The sequence below is a fragment of the Penicillium verrucosum genome, assembly GCF_028828655.1.
Source record: "Penicillium verrucosum strain IBT 35672 chromosome Unknown utg000001l_segment0_segment0, whole genome shotgun sequence".
NCBI classification, from domain to species: domain Eukaryota; kingdom Fungi; phylum Ascomycota; class Eurotiomycetes; order Eurotiales; family Aspergillaceae; genus Penicillium; species Penicillium verrucosum.
Window position 1 is genome coordinate 9,703,304 of NW_026643210.1, and position 23,227 is coordinate 9,726,530.

The following is a 23,227-nucleotide window of genomic DNA, read 5'->3' on the forward strand; positions in this document are numbered from 1 at the left end:
TCATCGTCTCAACTGTCAACTTGTCAACTTGTCAGCCTGTCAGCTTCTTACACAATGTCTGCCTACTTCTACAACCAACACCAGCAACACCAGCAACACCCTCACCATGGTGCTCATATGCAGTCTGCATCAAATACCCACCATGGGCGCTCTCGTCGTGCCCCAAAGATGGCCTCGCAGAATGCTCAGCGTCAGTTCCGAGGAGTCAAGAGTATGCGGGAATTGGCGGAAGCTCCGGCTGTGACAGCCTTCCGTGCAAGATTCGAGGCTGGTCGGTCCTTTGATCTGGATGACGACCTCGAATTCTGCCCGGGTCTCCTGACTGAGGATGATGTATGTTGTGATTCCCGAATCTTCAATCCCCCTTATCCGTCACCCCCTTAGAGATCGTCACAAATCTCAATTCAGATTAAACCATTAGGGGGACCAGTTTGATTGACATTTTTTTATCTATAGCTGCACTCCATCCACTCTGCTTCCGACCGCTCTTCTCTCTCCAGTGGCTCACCGGACACCTCACCTCTGCAGCACCAAATCCAACCGGTGCAGCAGGTGACCCCGTCCATCTCCTTGTCCCCCGCTCAAACCAACTCATACGTTCACCCTGGTGTTGCCGGCAACCCTAATCACGTCAACTATCAGCAACAGCAGCCTGCGAACCGGACCCGCAAGGTCATTCCGATTATCAACCCCTCGACCGGAATGACCCTGTCGAGCCCACCTTCATCGATCTCGCCCGCGATGATGCAGACTGCTCAGCGTCGATGGTAAGGATGCCATCTGCCAAAGTCGTAGGCCGGCACCCTACATCTCCATTCGTCCATTGCACGTCCGTTATTTCAGCTGTTCTGCATCATCGGGGTCCCTTAATCGCAGGTCATAATGTTTTTTTTTTCCTTCCACTTGCATTCTTGTTCGATACGTCTATTACATTCGACACGACACACAACCTGGAAAAATATTTGTTCCACGAACACGGCGACAAAAAAATCTTCAAAAATTCGAAAACAAAAAACCGACCTGTACATACACTCTCCTCTTCGCCGATTACGACCACCTTCGCCTCATATTCTAGATCCTTTGCGATACTCTTAGCTTGTTGCGAGCGACGGCGCCTGCGATTCAATACCTTGCATCCTTTTCCTACGATACCTCTTTCGTCTCTCAGGGAGGGACGAATACTTTCTTCGGCCTATGTTACTTTTTTTTCCCGGTCGGGCTACCGATGATGTACAGAACACACGTGCAGTGACCTTGCTACTTGACATTGCATGTTCATGACCTTTGGAGTTGATTTTACCTTTTTTTTTTTTTCTGGGAGGGTTTTGCGTGCAAACGACTTTGCCAGATACACACCTACGCTGTGGCACTATTTTTTTTATTTTCTTTCTACGATCTCTTTGTTTGGGCTTTTTTTTAACCGGGGCGGGAATGGATATCATTTTCAAGGATCTAGAGGCGGAAACGATACACGTCTGCATTGCTTGGGCACTGTTGAATATCTTGGGTTGTTTTTTATTGCTTTGTTATCTTCTCTCATCTTTTACGGATTGTTTCTCTGTACATGGAATTTGGGGATTGGTGAACAACACTTCCTTGCCACTGGTATGTGGCTGGTTGGGTCTGGTAGCGAAACCATGGGATGCGGAGTTGTTTCTGTTTGAACTCGATATCCTTGGGGGTCTCTCGCGGTGTGCGAGTCTAGACCATTATGCACTTTAAAATGCTTTCATTTTTACTCTCCTTTTCATTTCTTTTGGTCTTGTATTTCTTTTACCCTTTGGGGGAACTCCCGGAGAGTTATAACAGTTATAACCTTGTATGATGTTGATTTACATTGATTCTTGCACACTATCAAGTTCAATCACATCTCTCATTCATATCGTCTTGGGACTTTTAGCGAGATTAGCATGTTGTAGATAGTGTTGAGATTTGCTTTCTTGGCTGCTAGATATATATATGTCTCCAAGCCTTCCGCTCCAAGCCATTCTAATGTCACACGGCTAAGCCGATCACTCATATATTGGGTTGGGGACATTATACCAAGACTAATAGGAGGTTATGATTTCCAATTTATTTTCTTTTCTTCACAGATAGATAAGATTATAAGTAATGCTTGAAAAAATGCTTACGTCCCTTAAAATAGATTAATTACGTAGTATTGCTCAGACTCAACAGTTTGATCGTCCGAAGATCAAGATGGTCAATGTGAGGCAGAGAAGCAAAGCTAAAGCGGATAAAAAAAGCAACCCACACTTAACATGTCACAATGAGCGGTCTCTAACTAGTTATATCTTTATAACCTCTCCAATCTGTTTCAAGTACGTCGTACAGCCTGCATGATTGGGTCCCTACCCGCTAGCCCTTGTTTCAGGACTCAACCAACATCCCGACACTAACAGGCCCTCAGGCCCTCAGGTCTCAGGTGTCAAATCCATGCGCCCAGGGAAATCCCCCACTTATCTAAGACGTTGCGTAGCAGACAAATTAAGGTGTCGCAGGGTACACCCATATATAGAATATCATCGACGTTCTCCATAACTCCATACTCAGTACTATCCTATCATATCCTTTCCCCCGCTACTCCCGAGCCCCTTACCTTGACCTGACACATCCCAGGCTCCACAGAGTATAGTTACGTCGCTCTGGCCTTGGACTAATGGCGTCTATTGTGAAGCATGCCCAGCTCAGGCCAAGGGCTTGCAGTGCAGTACCTGCCTCCGATAGGTGGAGGTGAACTGCCAAGTGACCAAGAAACAATCGCTTGCACTACAATACGTACTGCCTCCGGGTGGTTCTTGCTTTCAGGGCTTTTCCCTCCTATGAAGTTTCACTTTGTCTTGTTTCTGTGTTTCATTTTGTTGATATTGTTCGTCTTCCTGTTCGGGTTACCGGTCTCATTGTTTTCTTCTCTTTTCTTCTGCATTGTTTACATTGTCTTCATTGTCTTCATTGTTTCTTTTTTTTTCCCATTCTTTTTCCTCCTTGGATACAGGTATTCGAGTTTGGACTACTGTCTGTCGACTTTCATTTTGAGACATTGGCATTGTCTTCCCAATCATTCAGAACAAGGCTGTCCTTACAGATCTACGGAGCTGCTGAAAATTTACCTCCTTTTCTTTTCTTGTCTTGTCTTGTCTTGTCTTGTCTTGCATCCGCTCTTGTCCGTTGCACTCGTTAATATCAAATTCTCAGGCCGGCCCTGATCTAATCACTCTTTTTTTCGATTTTGATATCCCCAATTGGGACCTTGCGCAAGATGCAAATCATTCTTTTTCTTGCTATCTTCTTTTCGTTGAGCTTTAATGCTCTTTCCATGCCCGTCGCTCCTCAGAATCACCTTCAAGGCCGGTCCTTCAAGGTAGAGAGAGTCAAGCGCAGTGGCCATGTTGTTGCCCACGGACCTGCGGCACTGCGCAAGGCATACCGCAAGTTCGGAATTGATGCAGCAACCCTCGATGGGGTGGACGCGAGCGACTTCCAGCCTTTCGAAATTAAGTCTACCACCTCTGTGAAAATTGCAAAGGAAGATGTGGTGGACTCTGACCAGACGGGCAGCGTGGATGCCACTTCGGTTGATGGGGACGTGGAATTTGTCTCGCCGGTCAATATTGGCGGACAGACCCTCGATATGAATTTTGACAGTGGCTCTGCTGATATGTAAGGTTTTTTTTCTCTTTTTTTCGATTTTTTCCCTTGGAAGATTGGCTAGTTAGCAATATCTTTCCATGTTCAAGCCTACAAACAGAATATTCCGAACTAACCATTGCCATGAAGGTGGGTGTTGAGCTCGAAACTTCCAAAGTCACTGCGAAACAGCCGAACTGTGTACGAACCCAGCAAATCCAGTACTTTTGAGGAACTCCCCGACAGCACATTCAAGATCCAGTACGGCGACGCGTCCTATGCAAATGGTGGAGTAGGCAAGGATGATGTCTCGATTGGCGGTGTCAAATTTGCTGGGCAACCATTTGGCCTTCCGACGGATATTTCGCAATCATTCGTTGATGACCTCGAGTCTAACGGACTCGTCGGTCTTGGCTTTTCTTCAATCAACACTGTCACCCCAGAGCGACAACATACGTTCTTCGACAACGTTGCCCCCAGCCTCGATGAGCCAGTCTTCACCGTTCGACTACTCAGCAACGGTGTCGGTGAATATGAATTTGGAACCATCGATCCGAAAAAGTACCAAGGCGTCCTGGCCAATGTCAGCGTGGATTCATCCAATGGATTCTGGGAGTTCGACTCGGCACAATACGCCATTGGAGAAGGCTCCATGCACCCGATCACCCAGGCACCCCAGGCCATTGCTGACACTGGCACCTCGCTCATGATGGTGAGCCCCGAGGTTGCGGAAGCTTATTATAAGCAGGTCCATGGCGGATTATACGCTAAGAATGCCAACGGGTATATCTTCCCTTGCAATTCGAGCTTGCCCCCCCTATCTGTTGCGGTTGGGCCTAGTCATTCGGTCACCATCCCTGGGTCGTTTATGAATTGGTCCGAGGTCGGAACCAATACAACTACTGGAGAAACAGGTGAGCTTTTCCCCCTCCCGTTCAAGCTTCTATGCGGTATGAGTTCTGAGCTAACCTTCTTTTTTTTTTGAATAGTGTGCTATGGTGGCCTTCAGTCAAGCGGAAGCTCAGCCATGGCGATCTATGGCGATGTGTTCTTGAAGGCACTGTTTGTGGTCTTTGATCAACGAGGCCCTTCTCTGGGATTCGCGGCGCCTGCCTAAGCAAAAAACATTTCAGATCTATCAGCTCCTCCAAGTTGTGTGACGATGTACAGATTAGAAAAATCAGAGCCATATTTTCACTTCGTGGGTTGGCAGTGATGCAGAGAGGAATAAAATTCCATTAAGATGCAATAATAATACCAACTTGGGAAATTTTGATTTCTTCATATTCTCATGGGTATGCGTTTAGTTTTATTTCCAGATATACCGAACACCTTCACATCCCTTACCGCACAGTAGCATTAGTCAAGCTCTTAACAGTGCAAATACCACCAGAGGCAGCAACCAGCTTTCCAAGAGCAGGCTTGCCCTCCTGTCCGTGGACAGAGGGAACAGCACTGCTATCAAAGGCAACCTCACGATCCGCAGTGGTAGTGAAACCCGGCTGGAAAGTCTCCCAGACCTTCTTCTTAGGGTTAAGCTGCTTCTCAGGCTGGCCATCATTCCAGCCCTCGAAGCTGATCCGCTCACCGGCAGGAGCATCAGCAGGAGGGCTAACAAGCTCGACAGGGCCGGCATGCGAGTCCTCGCCTTCAGCAACACGCGGGGACGCAGCGAGAACCATCGCGCAAGACTTGACGCCGCGCATGGTCACAGGCTTCAAGTTGCACACGGCAACGATCTTGCGGCCCTGCATCTCCTCCAACGGGATGAGTCCGTTCAGTCCGGAGCACACAGTCCGCACGGTCTTGCCGGTCTCCTCATCGAGAGAGGTGTTGTCGCTGCCTGGGGCGTCACCGCAGTCGATCGTGGAGACGAACAGCGAGTCCGCGTTGGGGTGGTTGATCGCGCGCAGGATGTGTCCGACACGCAGGTCAATCAGTGATGGGGCGGGGGGGAGCAGCGGGAGCAGGAGCAGGCTTGGGAGCCTTCTCTTTCTTCTCCTTCTTCTCCTTCTTGTTTGTTTTCACGGGGGCGGCGTCGGCGTCGGCGCCGGCCTGTGTCTGGGCCTTGGCGGCTTGCTCGGCCTTGCCTTGGCCGACGACGAGGGGCTTGGACTCGTTGTTGGCGTCGGGGTTTTGGGCGCTGGCTTTCTCGCGCTTCTTGCGCTCTTTCTCCTCCTTGGGATCGACGGGCTTGGGCACGAACTTGACGTCGTTCAGGTCGATGGCGATCTTCTCCTCCTCGGGGATCTGGAGCGAGAATAGACGGCCGTTCTGTACGAAGTCGATGTGACGCACGATGTGGTGGTAGCCCTTTTCTCCGGTGCGCTCTTCAGGGGTCCATTTCTCAATGACGGGGCCCAGGATGGCGTAGATGGCAATGTCGGCGACCGAGGGCTTCGCGCCGAGGAGGGTGGTGCGGGTGGCGAGGTGGATGTTCAGCTGGAGGAGGATTCCGGTGGTGACGTCCTTTTGGTCATTGGCGAGAGAGGTCTTCAGGCCGGAGACGGTGTTGAGCCATTGCTTGATGTCGGCTTCCTCTGCTTCATTGAAGGTGACTTGAGGAAAGATCTTGGCCGAGGCGTGGAGGTAGTCGGGCTCGGTCGAATCGGAAGAGATTACGGCGGGATACGACCGGTAGAGAAGGGAGAGGAGAGAGGTCTCGGGTGCTGCTGCCGTCGCCATGGTGTATGTTCGTGGAGGGGTTGGGAGTGGAAGAAAAGAAAATCGAGGAGGGGCACGGATCTGTGTCGACGATTGGACCCGCGGGGCTGTCAGTCGGACCCGCAATAGAGTCGACCTGAGAGAATTCACCTTGACGATGATCCCCTTTATATAGGGATCTAGTGAGAATTAACTGCTTTAGTTATTTATTATTCACAGTCAGAGCACTCTCTCATCTTTGCATTGGTGTTTTTCAAGGTGGCCTGTGTCTGCTGACTCAGCACCTTCCTGGCAGCACCACACGAGTAGAAGTACTTTGTGCTCATACCTCAAGCATATTACTAGAGGGTTTGATCTTGGTGTCTCATTGTCGGTGTTTAAACCAACATGAATTTCCTATATACTACTATCTCTCACCGTCGGAAGACCACAACATCAAAATTAAGTTCCAAAGAGAAAGACAAGCTTGTTGAACTGGACTATCCTTAACAGCGGATAGATGAGATCTATTCGTACCCACCTTCAGCACTTCCAAGGTTACTCCTGTGCTATATAACTTTGGCTTATATTGAACAGAGACCGGCCAGCTTAGTGAAGTGAAGACATTGTTGTACGGCAGTTTCAATGTCCACATCCGCTATCAGATCCTCTTCTGTTTTTCTTGTTTCGCTACGTCCGATCAACCACTATATATGAGAAAACTCGGGAGTAAGGAAGCAAAGGAGCAAAGGAGCAATTGACCTTCAATTCATAACGAGCGAGTCTTCCATTTGACACGTATACCTGCTTCCAACATATGCTGCCGCGCTGTTTTACCTTGGCTCATTCCAATATCCGGGTTTGCACCAGCTCTAGCAAGCATCTTAATGACTTCCTTGTTGCCTATATCGATCGCTTTCAACAGAGCGGTTTGCCCTGTGCTAGTTTGCTTGTTGACGTCGAGTCGCTTCGATTCTAGCAAATGTTCCACTGTCTGTTGGTGATTAAGGCGAACAGCAAGCAATAACGGAAAATCATCCGTCGGACAAAGATTTGGATCAAGCCTATCCTGCGCTAGGAGGAGACGAGTCATATCATACTGGTTGATGGCGACGCATATCCAAAATGGCGTTCGCCCCTGACTGTCTTGAGAATTGATATCGACCTTGTCTGGCATACGCACAACTTTCTTGACAAAATCCAGAGCGGTCGGTATATCGTGTGTGCAATTGACAGCAGCGCTCAAGGCCGCCCAACCAGAATTGTCGCGCTCATCAACCTTGACTCTTGGGTCTGCAAGAAGAATATCACACAGAATGTCCCGATGACTTGACTTGGACAAGCTTCTTCGTTCGAATAACATGTGCAAGGGGGTGCGACCAAGCGCATCTTTTGCATTAATGTCTGCGCCCGCTTCAAGCAATGCCTGCACGATTTTGGGTTGATCATACTGGCATGCTACATGAAGCACCGGAGCCATTCCCGGTTGTTGTGGGAACTTTCCGGATGCCATGGACACCACAGAATTTGGGTCAGCTCCGCGAGCAAGTAGTAGCTTGACATGCCGATATGCTGCTCTTTCTTGTCTTTCCTGTGCAACATCCTGCCCCCACCTCCGGTAGGTATTTGCCAGTGATCTGATTATAACGCATATCCAATCAGAGCCGTCTATAAAACGAAAGTTAGGGTCAGCCCCCATTTCATACAGTTTTCGATGGATCTCCAGTCATAACTGTTATGACAGTCATAACCTTTCCAAATCGCACTTTGTATGTGATGTAGGATTTGTTGGATAAGTGCGCCTAATGCGCATTCGAGCAAGCCGCCTTTAGAAACTAAGAACTGTATCCATTTGACATTTCTGCCGTTCACCATGTAATACAATGGGGTTGCATTCCATGGCACTGTTCCCGGAACATCGGAGAGTGCTTCGATTGCCTTTATGAATGATTCTTTCTTATTCCCTCGCAGGCTTCGTTCAAACGCACGCTGGTTTTGCATACCTCGCCAGCGAAGCCGTCCGCTCAAGACGTGATAGAGATCACGATTTGCTTGGCAAGTATTGTAAAGCTCATTGTCTGATAGCTCACGCTCAATAAGCCAGATCAGCTCGACGGGTAGGTTAAGGATTGATTTCACCCTAAGTTGTGATCTCCAACTTCGCTCCAGTAACGGCGAGGCTAAATCAACCGTTTTTTGAATCGCTCTTTTCACTCGGTGCTTCTTGTGTGTCCATATCATAGGATAACGGACATGGCTACTGTCCAGTCGAGTGGCTGATTTTCTGGGAGTAAACCTCGTGTCATATTTCTGCGCAATAAATGTAATCAGAACTCTTTGCTCGGGATGCAAAAGACCAGCCCACGATTTCTCTGTTTGAAAGAAGGCTTTGAGAAGGTGGGCCAAACGAATGGCTTCTTTTGGCAGTTTTGGAAGAGTCGCCATATTTGATGTTGTCATGTTGCCAGATACTATTTCTGCGTGGATGTCGTAAAGACGGCCGGGGCAAGGGAGAGACTGTGGTCGTAATGATGCTGTAATAAAGAGAACACCAAAGCCCTATGATTAATTGGTACATACGTAGTTCGTATACTTGTTTCTCCTTTCTAGCTGTCTTTTTAGATGTCTTCTAGATATATTGCCCTCTTCGCAAGGATTATAGGTAGACAGGCTTAAATGACATTTCTGTGTAAAACCTTTGAATTGTGAAAGATTAAATTAAGCCCCAATATAGCAATAAAAAGTGGTACAAATTTGGCTAATATCATCCACTGTATCTTTTTCTTTTTCTACTTGAGCGTGAGCCCATTAGCTCCTCAATATCGATGCCCGCCTTGGAGATGGTTTCTCGTGCAGTCAGACCCGTGCTATCTCGAATGTCCAGCTCAGCACCAGCTTCGATAAGCAGCTTGATTATATCCTTTGATGCTGGCAACGTCAAAGCGAGACGCCCATCGCTGTCTTTGCAGTTCGGGTCGGTTGCCTTTCTTCTTAGCAAACTCCGCACTACCGTTGTTATTCCATTCGAAACGGCGAAAAACAAGGGCAAGTAATTAGTATTGAGATTTGGGTCGATGTCACTTCCTGACAGCAACAGCTCGGCAGCTTTTATGTTTCTGCTCTCCAGTGAACGATATAATACCGTCTTCCCATCATTGTCATAGGAGTTGATATCAACATTGGGCATTCGGAGCATTCTTTCCACAAACCAAACCGAGACGGCACTGTCAGAGCCAGCAGCAATGCTCAAGGGCGTACGGCCATCTTCATCACGTAGGTCAACTTCAATACCTGGGGCTTGAAGAAGGGCCTGGATTGTGTCTCTGCAGGCAACGGGGCAGCAATAACAATTATTTGGACTAACTGCCAAGTGAAGAGGCGTTTTCCCCTGGGGGCCAATTGCGTTTGGATTGGCGCCATAATTGATCAATTCTCTCACCATCTGTAACCTTCCCGTGAATCTGCACATGGAGAGTGCAAAATGAAGTGCCGATCTTTTGTCGGACATGTGGGTATTTGGATCAGCCCCGTATTTGAGAAAAAGGCGAACATTGTTGACATTTTCTGTTTTCGTATGATAACATTCCCCATATTCTAGATAGTCAGCACAGAGATCACCGGAACCACAGATAGCAACGAGCAGCATTGGAATATGCCCAAATCCCAAATCGTCGAAGTAGGGGTCATCGCTGAGAACATTCGGATCAGCCCCTAGTTTGAGGACCTCTTCAACTGATAGAGGGGTGCGGATTGCTGGCCGGTTTATTTTATGCGACAACGTGTCCATGATGAATTGACGATACAATTGCCCAATAAAACCGTCTTTCAAAGCCATACCATCCAGCATATGGATATTTTCGGTGTCTATCAGAGGAAACAATTTCCACGTGGAATCATTACCCATACTTTCAGGAATCTTCGAGAGTTCTTGGACTGCCTTTTTGTAGACTGTCAGCTGAGAGTGGCGCAAACTCCATTCCAGTGCCTCGAGCGTCCTGTCCAGTGTCCAGAGCTTAAAGCTTATGACGTTGAGGAGACGGCGATTCAATTGAGAGAGTCTAGCGAGAGACTTTTTCGGTAACCGAGCCGCAATGAGCAGCAACAACTCGTTAGGCAGATCAAGTATTGATGTTGTGAACAGTTGTCTCTTCCAATCCTGAAAAGCATCTGTCATCAAGAAGATCGCCTTGGCGTCTTTGAGAAAGACCTTCGCTGCCCTTTCCGCTCGTCCTTTACGGGTCAACCATGTCTTTGGGAAAGGGAATTGGGTCGGGGAAATGTCTTGAGGAATGGAAATAGACATGCCAGAGCTGCTACTAGTTGTGATTGCCTGTCCTGGTTCCGAGTAACTCATGACGATGAAATAAATCAGCTCCAACTCATCGGGCCGGATATTGAGGGGCCACCGAGAGTCTGCATGGAGGCATCCAAAAACTCTGCATGCCGCTTCTATTACCTCAATTGTCTTGGGCTCCGATGGAGCGGGATTGGACAACGACATACTTGTGAAAACCGTGTTTAAAAAAGGTATTTATTGTTGACAGATATCACAACCATTTATATACTTGGAGGCTGTAGAGCTGATCATCATGCCATAACCCATCTTTACTTTAGTATGATGATACGCGGTATGGATAGCCATTACCATTATGGACTACCATAGACACTCTGAAGTCTGAACTTATATGGGAAGTTTGTTGGCACCTTCCCCCCTACATGGTTAGTCCAGTTTTGTAATGATCACCAAATCTTAATGGTACCTGTTCGGTAAATGATTGGATCTTCCAAGATTCTTAACTGTCCATATATATTGTAGTGCCAGCGTGTTTACTCGGGATCCTTTTTATGCATACAATATAAACTCAATCCGTGTCTAAATATAAACCTTCATTACTAATCAGTATTATGAAACTTTGGAAGGTCTACCCGTGGACGGATTATGCACACGGCAACCTTGGAACTCCAGAGCTTATCCTAAATGGTAATAGCCTATGTTGGTTATCCCCTGTGATTGGTCAATTGAATAACGCTAAAATGAGTCATAATGAGTCGTGGAGGATCAGCATATAAACAACCAATCACAGGATGCTGACAGTGGACCCATGTGGTACCACAGTTCATCCCTTGGTCTTCCCATTCTTTTATATGGCCTGGCCTTGTCCTCCAATTTCTTCCTCAGGACACGACTCCTACAGAGTCGACCCCTAGTTATATACAGTTACCCTAGGGTCCCCCTTCATTATCTTGATATAAAGCGTCACGGGTCTGCAAAGGCCCGTCTAAGAAATCCAGCGATGTCCGCCTGCAGTTGTTCGAGCGCAGCGGCAGCGATCCAGATCTCCACTTACTGGTTCCAACCCGCCCAGCACCGGCACGCAGGAACGCCTTCAAGGGCCTGCTGAATATTCGCCATGGGCGAGTCTTCATACGTACACCGATAACGACCTCTTCTCATCACTGGCGCCGCCGTTGGAAGGCTTTTCCTCGGCTGTGCCAGTCTGTCAATCCTTTGATACCCTCCCGCACGAGCCGGCACTCTGGGCAGAACCCGATCTGTCCTTTGCCGATACCGACTGGAATTTCGTATCTGTTGATCATTCGACGCCATATCCTCCTGGCTATGACGGTGGCGATGTCCCGGTCATGGACCTTGGGTATGGGTCTGTCTCTGCTTTAAACTCCCTTTCCGATTCCGGATCAATCGAGCACCAACACTATGTGTCTGCATCCCTTGCTACTAGCTCCGCCAATTCGCAAGGTATGTTCATATTCTTCAACCAAGTCAAGAAGCGGTCCTGTTTCTAACTTTTGAAAGATGGCTACTCGCATCCTTCCCCTATCTCTCCATTCCCTGCCCCCGTCGCTACTTCTCTATCCAGTCCTTCTATCTCCCAAGGCGACGATACGCTAAACCGCGTTGATTCATCACGGGTGGAAAAGCGCAAACTCAACACCCTCGCGGCGCGGAGATGCCGCCAAAGACGTATGGATCGGATGAAGGAACTTGAAGCCGAGTTGGAGAAGGTCCGGAAGGAAAGAGATGATTGGAGACTTCGGTGTTCGAAGCTTGAAGGCGAAACGGATGCTTTGAAGGGTCTTCTCACTCGCAGGAGCAATGATACATAGTGTGGTACTCGAGAATTGGAGCTGGTCTCTGAAGTGACGAATTCAATTGGTTTTTGATCCGTGTCCACTTGGTTCTGTTTGTTAGTTGGCCTACAGGGACCCGTTATAAGCGCCATTCGTATTGTTTAGTGGGGGTATGCCCAGCGTTAAGTTATCCCTCTACGTTGGGCATCCCCGCAGCATGCACATCCATGGATGCCCAGAAAATATGTGATGGGCAGGGGGCTTTTCCATCGGTCTTCTTCCCGCCTGAGCTGAGCGACACCGGGTGACTATTTTCGCGGAGTTGTACCGACCTCAGGAGAGGGGTTGTCCCTGGTCCAAATAAACAAGGTAGTTATATCGAACCGATAGTATCGCTCGCATATATTGAATTAGAATCTTTCTTCATACTTGTGTAACAATTTAATCTCTCTCTCTTTATTCTCATCAGCAGACTCCATTCTTCAGTCCGTTCTACAACACTCCAACAGACCTACCGTTAACCCGAAATCCGTCCATCATGAGAGCAGTACGCTTCCATGGACGACGTGATATCCGCATTGATGAGGTGGAAGAGCCAGTTTGTGGTAATGGCCAGGTCAAGGCAAGCTTAGAATTGCTGCTTATAGCATTCGTAATGCTACCTCCGAGGCTGAGTCTCTAACGACAAACCTGCATATTTATAGATTCGACCTGCCTTTGTCGGAATATGTGGCAGCGGTAAATTACAAACTCGAAATCCATCGTTGGCTAGTCATTTCTAATCCAACCCAGATATCCATGAGTATCTTGCTGGCCCAACGATCGTCCCTGTCACTCCACACCCAATAACCGAGGGGAAGCTGCCGACCACTTTGGGTCATGAGTTCAGTGGTACAGTTGAAGAGGTCGGATCAGGCGTTACAGGGTTCAAGGTCGGGGATCGGGTTGTAGTCAAGCCCAACCTCTTCGACGCCACGTGTTCGAACTGTTTGATGGGCAGGTTCAATTGCTGCGAGAATGTGGGATTCATCGGGTTCAGCAGTAAGTCATACTAAGGTCTGCAGTCATGTCCCGATATTGACGGCTATAAGGTCAGGCGGGTGGTTTATCGGACCACGTAGTCGTGGACAGCAGATATGCGATCTCGCTACCCGATTCCATTCCCCTCGACGTCGGTGGTAAGAATAAAACCTCTCCGTTTTGGGTTGTGTTTGATTTGTTTCAGCTCTGACAACCTGATGATACAGCACTGGTGGAACCCCTTGCCGTCGCATGGCACGCTGTAAGCGGCAGTCCTCTGCAGACAAATGACACGGTACTTGTGGTCGGGGCTGGACCAATTGGTTTGGCTATTATCCAGGTGTTGAAAGCCAAATGTGTTAGCTCGATTATTGCTGTGGAGGTCTCTGAGCGGCGACGAGAATTTGCCCTGACCCTGGGCGCCACTGAGGTCCTCAATCCTTTTGATGTAGATGCGGTTATGCAGATACGTGCTTTGACAGGGAATGTGGGTGCAGATGTTGCATTCGAGTGCTCTGGGGCTCAAGCTGGCCTCGATACTGCGATATCTGGTCTTCGGGTGCGTGGGACGACGGTCGTCGTTTCCTTATGGGAACACAAACCTACTATTGATGCTTTTGCTGTTGTCTTCCAGGAGAAGCGGGTGGCAGGTGCTGCTCTTTCTGATGATGTTGACTTCGAGGCTGTGATTGATGCAATTGCTTCCGGTATGCTCGGCTTCTACCCAATTTCTGCCTTCACTTCTTATTTAGGTATGTGTCCTTTGCTGACCTCTTGCTTCGTTGGTATAGGCAGTATTCAGCCTCACCCAATGATCACTAGTAAGATCCGAATGGAGGATGTGGATGAGGGGGGTTTAAAGCTCTCATCGAACAGAGAGATACGCATGTAAAGATCCTAGTCGATATTTCTGCATGAAGCACGCACAGGGTTAGCTCATGTGTGTCTGCAGTATATTTCAATTTTTGGTTTTGATCATCGTAATAGAATGAGTAACTGTCATTTCAGGCGATTCACCTTGTCTGGGTAGTACCATGCTTCTGTCATCCACTGTTAGTATCATCAATAAACATGCTCTGACAAAGAGCCTTTCTATTTTTGTAAGGAGTGGCTACACATGACAGAGGACCCTGATGGTCTAAATACAACATGAGCTGACCTAAGCACTCAGGTCGCTTAAAATGGCAGTCCAATTTCATATCTGTTGTACTAATATAGCATCTCGCTGTTATACTTAATCTTATAAACAACAATCACAACAGCATATGGTATGACCGCACTATATTAATCTGTGTGAAGGGTGGCGCTATTTCTTTGTCTTTTAGAATTTAGTTTTTGTCTGAAACTGCCATTGTTTGGACTCTTTTTCTTCTTTTTCTTCTTTCCTTTTTTGTTTCATTTCTATGTTTCACGAAACGTTGAGATCACTTTCGATCAGCTCTGACGGAGTTATTATGAATTCTGGTTACTTTTCCCTCAATACGAACAACGTGGGGTGATCCCAGGGCTACCCTTGGCTGACTCGGGGAAATATGCCCAGGCATTGCTGGCAGTGGGGAAAGAGAAGTGTTTTACTTGACGCCTCCCGGCTAAAGACCTGGGCAATGTAGTAGTATAACTAGTTACCTCTATTCGAGACATTGCCTAGATCTTTAGTCCTGCTCAAGTTCCCAATGCCCACTAAGTATCCCCACTGTTTTATCGCTTCTAATTTTACGGCATTTGCTGCAAGGGAACTCCGTAAAGAAAAGTTAGTCGCCACACATCAGACAGAAAGATCATAGGGGGGCTTTGACCATTCGTTATTTGACACTAAGGCAGCATGTCAGTGTTCACATCTGATTCATCTAATATTGTCATTTTCTGGGAGAAAAACACGCCTCTGCCGTGAGCTGAGACATGGCACCGCCCATGTCTAATATAATTCATTGGTCTATTCTACTGCATTGGATCCATAGGGATGGCCCGGATGGGGGGAGAATTAGATCCCACCGTTTAGGTACAACATATATAACACCTTTTTTCACTGCGCTACGCTTTGACAACTCTCTTTTTTTTTTAGTTCCAATTCCCTTTGTCACTTAATATTCCATTGCTCTTCTCTCTCATTCCTATATTTGGAATCGAATACCCAGTGCAAGTGCTCTTTTGACCACCTTATTTTTTTCTACTGTGGAACCCTGCCTACATTACTCTGTATATCCTCAGGGATTCTTGCCTAACAAAAGTTATCATGGGTACACCACTTACAGAAACGGTTATTATTACCGGGGGAAATGGGTTGTTGGGCTCAGAGATCACTATCGAGATCGCGAAGAAGCAACCTTTCGTCCATCTGTTATTAACGGCAAGGGATATAAGGACCGATGATGTCCGCGAACTGATGGGGAAGATCCGCTTGATCGGCCCCAGATCGATCGAAGTTCTTGCTCTTGATCTGACCGATTTGAAATCCGTCGCATCTTTCGCTAAAGCCACCGTCAATCGTGTTCGCCTCAGAGACATTCCTCCTGTGACCAGTCTAATTCACTCCGCTGTTGCTACATCTTACGTTATTGATGATCTCACATCAGATGGCTACGACCCTGTGTATCAGACAAATTGTTTATCTCCATTTTTATTGACCATCGGCTTGCTCGAGGCTTTCCGGGCTGGAGATGGTACACCAAAAGGCGGAGCTAAGGTGATCAACATCGGTTGTTCGGCGATATCTTCCGGGAAATTGGATTATTTTGATTGCGACCATGGAAGAAATGGAAGGCGACCGGGAACTGCGCTGAACGCAAAGGAAGAGAACATTCGTCTTGGAAGCAGCAAGTTAATGGCGAGCATTGCATTATATGCATTGAGGCGGAGCTTGATCTGGGTAAGTTAACAATTCGGAGTCATTTCCCGATTGATTTATTGATTTTTCCGATTTCCTAATATAAAATCCAATGATAGACCGGTAATATCTCGCTCGATATCTTCACCTTGGACCCAGGAGGCATGACTGGCCAGAGTACTCTGCGGACGGGGGCCCCTATGTCGGTCAGAGTCGCACACCAGACTCGGTCCGGGCTTCGGCCATTCCTGCGCATGGTATCCCGAACCTCCATGAATAAGGCCAGTGTTCCAGCCAAGGCCATTGCCAGAGTCGCATTCCACATCGACGGGGTGGAGAATTGGCAAAAGGAACGCTACTTTATTCTCGACAGCGATTACGAGGCCGCATCCGTCTTGCCGAGCTTGCGAGATGGGGAAAAAGTGAACAAACTATTAATTCAGATGATGCAAATGATTGAAGTGGAAACAAAGGAGATGGATTCGCCCGCTCCTCTTCAACCTTGTTTGAACATGATCTCGCCTCCTACACTTACACTATGAAGGGATAAATCATAAAATTATATGGACATTTTAGCATTGGGGGAGTACACTTTTCAGACATAAAATTAGCGAAGCCAATTGACAAAAATCAAAGCATTTGATCTGTTATGTATTTTAATGTTGAATTATGTTTATAAAGTACTTAATTAACTATGTTCCTATCCTATCCATCTCATCTACCAGCGGTTACTGCAAGCGGATGACCGGATTTGGTGGCCACAACAGACCAAGACCTTGGATCACCAATCTTTCAAGGTTCTTTCGTTTCTTTCGCTTTGCTTCTTTTTCTTTTTATAAGACTTTCAATCCTTCTAGTCTTCTACATCTAACTTTCTCGAAATTGGGGTTGTCACTAGGGGTCTCCGGCCGCTACATCTGTCCTTGGCTCCCGACATAAGCGCCTCAACGGCCGCGCCCGCAGTGATGAACCGACACGTCCTCGAAAAGGGCCACTCGGCTTATCCTAGAGGTTCTGCATTTTCAATTTCACCGAACAGGTAAGCTAAATCACCCACCTGAGCAGTTCGAGATAAGCTCGCTTCTCATTGTCCGAGCTCGGAGCCCCGTCGTCATACCAGATCATGAAGCTTGAAATCGAGACTGACTAGGATGCCCTCGCCCCCAGGTTCCAGCCTCGCTCGCAACCCGCACTTCGGAGACGCCGGCAGCTCTTCCAACGCCTCTGCCTCCTTGGCGGTGTGTCGCTAGTACTATTCCTCTTGATCTTCCCGTCCTGGCGCGCCGCCATCCTCCCCACCATCTCGCTCGGCCTTCTCTCTTACCCCGGAGATCTACACCTACAGACGGTCCGATATTATGATTTATCTGAAGTACAGGGGACTGAGAAGGGCTGGGAACGCGGAGAGCGTGTCCTGATGTGCACCCCGCTCCGTGATGCCTCGTCGCACCTCCCGATGTTTTTCTCGCACCTCCGAAACCTCACATACCCGCACCACCTAATTGATCTGGCATTTCTGGTATCGGACTCTCGGGATGACACTCTAGGCATGCTATCGCGCATGTTGGAGGATACACAAAATGACCCGGACCCGAAAATGCCCTATGGGGAGATTTCCGTGATCAAGAAGGACTTCGGACAGAAAGTCCAACAGGATGTGGAAAGTCGACATGGATTTGAGGCGCAGGCGAACCGACGTAAGCTGATGGCGCAGGCCAGGAATTGGTTGCTGAGCGCAACGCTTCGTCCAACCCACAGCTGGGTCTACTGGAGAGATGCGGACGTGGAGACGGCTCCGTTCACCATCATTGAGGATCTAATGCGGCACAACAAGGATGTTACAGTCCCGAGTGAGTGGTGTGACTATTGCTTGAGTATCTGCATCCATACTAACTGCCCTGGTCTGTAGATGTCTGGCGCCCGCTTCCAGATTGGCTTGGCGGAGAACAGCCTTACGATCTAAACTCCTGGCAAGAATCCGAGACTGCATTGGCACTTGCGGATACCTTGGATGAGGATGCTGTCATCGTGGAAGGATATGCCGAGTACGCTACGTGGAGGCCTCACCTAGCCTACCTCCGCGATCCCTACGGCGATCCAGATATGGAGATGGAGTTGGACGGGATCGGAGGTGTCAGTATTCTGGCCAAAGCCCGGGTATTCCGTGCTGGTGTACACTTCCCAGCCTTCAGTTTCGAGAAACATGCCGAGACGGAAGGGTTTGGCAAGGTAAGATAGTAATCAACGAGGCGATGGTTACAATTGCTAATGTTTCTTAGATGGCTAAACGGATGAAATTCTCGGTGATTGGACTACCACACTACACCATTTGGCATCTATACGAGCCCAGTGTCGATGACCTTCGGCATATGGAAGAAATGGAGGTGGAGCGATTGGCTCGCGAAAAAGAAGAACAAGAGCGAGCGGAGCAAAAGGACAGCACTCAGTCCAAGCCCATCAGTACCGATCAAACTGTGGATGGTGAAGAAAAGCAAGGCTCCGCTGAAGGCCCGGCTGGGCAGCCCATGAAAGACACTGTGGATTCTACTCAGGGCCACTTGAGAGCCCAAGATGAGACAGTCGACCAAGCCGAGAAAGCTGAAATAGCCAAAAAAGCTAAGCTATGATCCTTGACTGGCTTTCCCTCTCTCGGCTTCTTTGATCCAGCCGGCTGGATCACGCATTGTATTCGGGATATTGTATTCTCACATGAAGTTGAATGTCTCATCTCCCTATCCGGAAAGGACTATTTGTTTAGACTAGGACATATTTATGTCCAAACTCCGCGAGTGTAGGAGCTTTGCTTTTCATGCTTGCTCCGTTCTTGCATATGTTTTTTTTTATATTTTGGGGGTTATTTCTCTTTTTTATGGAGTTACAGCGAAGTATAACGGTTGGCGTGTCATGGAGAACAATAATCTGGCCATTCAAAAGCAAAAACATCGACGATTTTAATTCAATGTATTCTGCTCAAGAGTACTCCGTACAGAGTAAACACATAAGTTTTAAATTGGCCCAATAATGTAATTGTAACATAAAGACTCTCTATGTTGTATGTTGTAGGGATACGATGTACATCGGATGAAGCCGAACACCCGTGGACCTCTTAGGCGGTGGTCCGTGTATCTCCACTTCGCGTCAACGCGTCCAAAGTCGATGCTTCATTTCGCCAATTCTCACTTTGTTTCGATTGACATACGGAGTAACCTATCCACGTTATAACCCGCAATGTCTACTCAAGACTCGCGCAGTATCCTTTTCACACATACTCGCCCCCAGGAAGGGTTCCGACTACTGGAACTTACCCCAGAGCTGGAAGAATTACTGACTTCGAAAGATGCACCTGTGTAAGTCGACGCAATGAGCAAAGATCCAAGCAGACCAGGAGCAACCCACATGCTCCTAAGTCCATTCCCATCCCTAATTAGCGGCCCCCAACTAACTCGCGACACCCGCCAGACTCGAACTCAAATCACCCTCTACAGCCCTCGCACAAGCAGTAATCGACCCTACCGCCCACGACTACGTCAACCTATGCACACCAACGCAAACTTACCGTATCCGCCAAGTTCAATCCTCAAACTCCCTACATGTTCTCCGGCCAAGCCGCGGCGAAATCTCCCAAGCAGACATCAAAGTCGTTGAAGAAGCCAGCGAAAGCGGCGCATTGAGCCTTCCAGATGAAGCTGTAACGGCCATTTCAAGGTGTTCCTCGACGCTGGAACTGCACATCCCACCGGGAGGGTTCTCAGCCGTCCCATTCCTGGAGAAGAGTCTGCGGCTTTATGACCGGCGCAGTGATGATGACGGGGACATAGCGATGGGTGGTTCTGCTGACTCCACGGCCCCGCTGGGATCCAATGAGATGCGCGCGGCCAGGGAGAATTTGTGTCAGGATATCCCTGTGTCGACGGCGCAGTGCGAGCAGAGTTGGATGGGGCTTTGTGCGTTTGTAGATGGGGCTGAGGAGGTGGCATGTTGGCGGCCCTCGCCGCGGTCTCGTTTGGCTGTTTGGAAGCGGTTGGTCGAGGGTGCTGTTTTGCAGGGTATTGATCTTGAGAAGCAGTTTCTCGTTGGGGACTTGTGGAAGTCTGTTCTGGATGATGATGAAGAGATGGAGCCGCCATTTCCACGTGCATTGCTGGAGGCTGTTGTGAGGCGCATCTGCATTGCGGATGAACGGCCGCCTTTGTCGGATGATATTAAATGTGAGTCAAAAATAACCGGTGGGATTTGGTTGCAGGTATCGAACTTGGCTAATGATCTCGTGCTATTCTCTAGGGGCGAGCTTTAATAAGGTCGAGTGTACACAATGGGTTGGCGAGACATACTTGGCTGCCACTGCTCCAACTACGTCGTCTGCTATTGGAAGAAGTGAATTGCTTCGGGAGTGGAAGGACTGTCTGCCTGAGACATGGAGAGGAGAGGTAGCGCTGTCAAAATTACCGGTAACTCGACCTTTCCCTCCCATGAGCTGCGGCGCAATAGCTGATTTTGACTACAGGATGGCTGCTACAACAGCCCTGACCCTTCGACTATATGCTTTGTTGAACCCTCGCAACGGCAGCCGACCAACAAATCTACCTCTACACCAGCCACGGCCGCGAAGGCTAAGAACACTCGAAATTGGCACGAACTGCTCAAAGGCCGCCGTTGATTGCAAAAAAAAAAAATAAGAAAATAAGAAACGAACGCACTTGCTGCGTAAAATGCTGGCATCTAATCTATGATGCGCGCGTATCTAGAAGCACCACGATCGTGTCTGCCACCCAAACTCGCCTCGATCCCGCACTTCCGGGAAAAGAAAGTGGGAAGAATCACGAGCAAACAAAGAAACAAACCTTGAAATGATGCTCCAACGAATGAATGATTAACACCAAGTGTATTTCTCATTCAACCACCACTCCACATCCTTGCCCAACCCTTGCTGCTCGCCAGTCCACCGTAAACTGGCGATGCTCTCCTTCTCGCGGTGGACAAGCTCAGCCTTCGGGTCCACCAAGGCCACAGCCTTCTCCAAAAGGGGAGTAGGATTCCAAAATTCAACCTTGCTCATGTTCCACTCATGCGCCTCTTGTTGTGCTCGCCGAAGGATGGCAGCCATGGCCTGAATAGTGGCCTGCTCTTCCGCCGGAGATGTGGGTTCATCATACACCCATCGAAGGATGTAGAGGACATTATCCTCGGGTGCCTCGCCGAAGTTCCGGTTCCAAGCACAGTATACGCGAGCCTGGTCATTACCAGCGCCCTTAACTACAGGCGGGGAGCGTTCAGGAATCAAGTTCTCGGCGTAAAACTCCTCTCGAGCCCAATGCCAGACAAAGTGATCAAAGTTAGGCAAAATGGCAATCTTAGCACCACTCGTCTTCTGCGACGCGAGACACATCTGGTCGCGCAGCTTGGCAAGCACGGTCTCACTGCACAAACACTTCTGAACATCCTCAGCAAATAGATCCCTCGTGACAGGCTCCTTCTCCAGCCCACCCGTAGTAGCCGGTAAAGACATATGAGAAGACGAGAACGGCCGCCACCCAAACTGAGCGTAGAACTTCTTCCCGATATCCGAGAAAAGCACTGTAAACAACGACTTCCGCCGTGACTCTTTCTCCATTTCCCACGTCTCGAGTTTAATGCTCAGCTCCTCTAGCATCCGCTTTGCGTACCCTTTCCCGCGGAATTCAGGTCGACAGTAGACACTCCCCACGCCGTGCGTGGAAACCTTCTCCACCTGCCCGTCGTGTGCGAGCAGCGCCGTTTTCCGGTACGACTCGCAGGAGCTGAGGATTGTGCGCTCGTCCTCGGGCTCGTGGCGGTCCACTAGGATCCAGCAGGTTAGACCGTCGCGCGTCAGCCGTTGCTGGAGGAGATGGTTCTCGCGCTCTATGTATGTTTTCACATCTAATGGGCCTTTCCAGGCGACGCTGTTCAGTTTGATTGAGGCAAGGCGCTCTGAAGCTGTAGCTGGGACTAGGATCAGATCTGGGGATTCCCCTGCGGGGAGGGTGGGGATTTCTGCGGCAATCATGTCGAGTTGAATACAGGTGAAGTAGTATGACTGTGTATGACTGTATGAGTTGTTGATTGTTGGAAGTTGGGTATGTCAAAAGGAGGGGGGTATAAATAATAGATAGAAGAGAGGTAAATCCGGGGTTATAAAGTGCCAAAGTGCCAAAGTGCCAAAGTTAAAGATGTTCCGAAGACCAAAAGAATCCACCAGATACCCGTGGACCGACGGGGCCCCGATGCCATAATATACTGGTCATTTCTAGATGTGGTCACACGAACATCCTTGGATAGTATGTTCTTCCGATCTAAGTACAATTGGACCAACCATACTCAATCCATCCTATTGCCCCCTTCACCTTTTCGTGCATTCCGCATCATGATCATGGCCGGATCTGCCTGCCCTATACGGTACAAAGTAAAAAATTATAAAAAAAAGGCAAGACTTTCTCTTTGTCACTGGCCCGAAGCAAAGCGATGGCAAGCGATAGAGGTTACTAGTTAACTGGTTAGTTAGTTAACTAGGCCCTTCCAAGGAAGGTTGACGTAAGAGCCCCGACGTCTTTTGCCTTTCGCGGAGGGTTTCAACTGGTCATGTGAGCCTTGGCGATTATGTCATATTTATATTTATTGACACAAACCTGTCGTGTTGAGTGTTGATCTTCATTTCAAATGTTTTATACTAATGATCTGACGTTGTATAAGTAGATTTTATGCATCATCACTATGTGGGGGGGCTGGGACTGTGACTCAACTCACGCGACCATTTTTATACATTCTACTTTACATTGGTAGATCATTGAACTACATACCAGTAGACTTATATACCAGTTTCCGAACCTACTACCAGTTCTTCTTAGTTCTATCAACATTGAATTTGGACTTCATAAGGACTTGATGTTGAATTTAGTCTATGATATACCTAGGTAGAGAGTTAACTAGTTAGAGAGTCCTCGACCCACGTCTATCTATCAAACATCAACAAATACAACTGGTTAGTTCACGCATCATATCTTAAAT

The 23,227-nt window shown here is 48.3% G+C and overlaps 11 protein-coding genes across 11 annotated transcripts; 7 read left to right on the forward strand and 4 right to left on the reverse strand.

Annotated features, from left to right (window-relative positions):
- Positions 1-54: 54 nt before the first annotated feature.
- On the forward strand, positions 55-771 carry N7516_003526 (DUF4452 domain-containing protein; the record flags this gene model as incomplete). The annotated part of the gene is made up of 2 exons (XM_057216246.1): positions 55-333; positions 457-771. 2 exons carry the CDS (start codon positions 55-57, stop codon positions 769-771), a joined length of 594 nt encoding a protein of 197 aa, XP_057078129.1.
- A 2,488-nt stretch (positions 772-3,259) lies between these two features.
- On the forward strand, positions 3,260-4,744 carry N7516_003527 (pepsin-like aspartic protease; the record flags this gene model as incomplete). The annotated part of the gene is made up of 3 exons (XM_057216247.1): positions 3,260-3,660; positions 3,778-4,541; positions 4,617-4,744. 3 exons carry the CDS (start codon positions 3,260-3,262, stop codon positions 4,742-4,744), a joined length of 1,293 nt encoding a protein of 430 aa, XP_057078130.1.
- A 226-nt stretch (positions 4,745-4,970) lies between these two features.
- Positions 4,971-6,312, reverse strand: N7516_003528 (putative cofactor for methionyl- and glutamyl-tRNA synthetases; the record flags this gene model as incomplete). The annotated part of the gene is made up of 2 exons (XM_057216248.1): positions 4,971-5,618; positions 5,656-6,312. 2 exons carry the CDS (start codon positions 6,310-6,312, stop codon positions 4,971-4,973), a joined length of 1,305 nt encoding a protein of 434 aa, XP_057078131.1.
- Positions 6,313-7,039: 727 nt separating this feature from the next.
- N7516_003529 (ankyrin repeat domain-containing protein) lies at positions 7,040-7,750 on the reverse strand (the record flags this gene model as incomplete). The annotated part of the gene is made up of 1 exon (XM_057216249.1): positions 7,040-7,750. The coding sequence occupies one exon, from the start codon at positions 7,748-7,750 to the stop codon at positions 7,040-7,042; it is 711 nt and encodes a 236-aa protein (XP_057078132.1).
- Positions 7,751-9,034: 1,284 nt separating this feature from the next.
- N7516_003530 (ankyrin repeat domain-containing protein) lies at positions 9,035-10,771 on the reverse strand (the record flags this gene model as incomplete). Its single annotated transcript, XM_057216250.1, has 1 exon — positions 9,035-10,771. The coding sequence occupies one exon, from the start codon at positions 10,769-10,771 to the stop codon at positions 9,035-9,037; it is 1,737 nt and encodes a 578-aa protein (XP_057078133.1).
- A 584-nt stretch (positions 10,772-11,355) lies between these two features.
- On the forward strand, positions 11,356-12,396 carry N7516_003531 (bZIP transcription factor JlbA/IDI-4; the record flags this gene model as incomplete). The annotated part of the gene is made up of 3 exons (XM_057216251.1): positions 11,356-11,377; positions 11,579-12,028; positions 12,086-12,396. 3 exons carry the CDS (start codon positions 11,356-11,358, stop codon positions 12,394-12,396), a joined length of 783 nt encoding a protein of 260 aa, XP_057078134.1.
- Positions 12,397-12,898: 502 nt separating this feature from the next.
- N7516_003532 (2,3-butanediol dehydrogenase) lies at positions 12,899-14,272 on the forward strand (the record flags this gene model as incomplete). The annotated part of the gene is made up of 6 exons (XM_057216252.1): positions 12,899-12,958; positions 13,065-13,098; positions 13,153-13,401; positions 13,452-13,538; positions 13,608-14,132; positions 14,172-14,272. 6 exons carry the CDS (start codon positions 12,899-12,901, stop codon positions 14,270-14,272), a joined length of 1,056 nt encoding a protein of 351 aa, XP_057078135.1.
- Positions 14,273-15,613: 1,341 nt separating this feature from the next.
- On the forward strand, positions 15,614-16,746 carry N7516_003533 (glycosyltransferase family protein; the record flags this gene model as incomplete). Its single annotated transcript, XM_057216253.1, has 2 exons — positions 15,614-16,246; positions 16,324-16,746. 2 exons carry the CDS (start codon positions 15,614-15,616, stop codon positions 16,744-16,746), a joined length of 1,056 nt encoding a protein of 351 aa, XP_057078136.1.
- Positions 16,747-17,169: 423 nt separating this feature from the next.
- N7516_003534 (ANP1/MMN9/VAN1 family protein) lies at positions 17,170-18,831 on the forward strand (the record flags this gene model as incomplete). The annotated part of the gene is made up of 4 exons (XM_057216254.1): positions 17,170-17,243; positions 17,372-18,054; positions 18,114-18,433; positions 18,484-18,831. The coding sequence occupies 4 exons, from the start codon at positions 17,170-17,172 to the stop codon at positions 18,829-18,831; spliced, it is 1,425 nt and encodes a 474-aa protein (XP_057078137.1).
- A 601-nt stretch (positions 18,832-19,432) lies between these two features.
- Positions 19,433-20,880, forward strand: N7516_003535 (putative sister chromatid cohesion protein Dcc1; the record flags this gene model as incomplete). Its single annotated transcript, XM_057216255.1, has 3 exons — positions 19,433-19,551; positions 19,664-20,412; positions 20,486-20,880. The coding sequence occupies 3 exons, from the start codon at positions 19,433-19,435 to the stop codon at positions 20,878-20,880; spliced, it is 1,263 nt and encodes a 420-aa protein (XP_057078138.1).
- A 194-nt stretch (positions 20,881-21,074) lies between these two features.
- N7516_003536 (uncharacterized protein) lies at positions 21,075-22,229 on the reverse strand (the record flags this gene model as incomplete). The annotated part of the gene is made up of 1 exon (XM_057216256.1): positions 21,075-22,229. The coding sequence occupies one exon, from the start codon at positions 22,227-22,229 to the stop codon at positions 21,075-21,077; it is 1,155 nt and encodes a 384-aa protein (XP_057078139.1).
- Between the last annotated feature and the right edge of the window lie 998 nt (positions 22,230-23,227).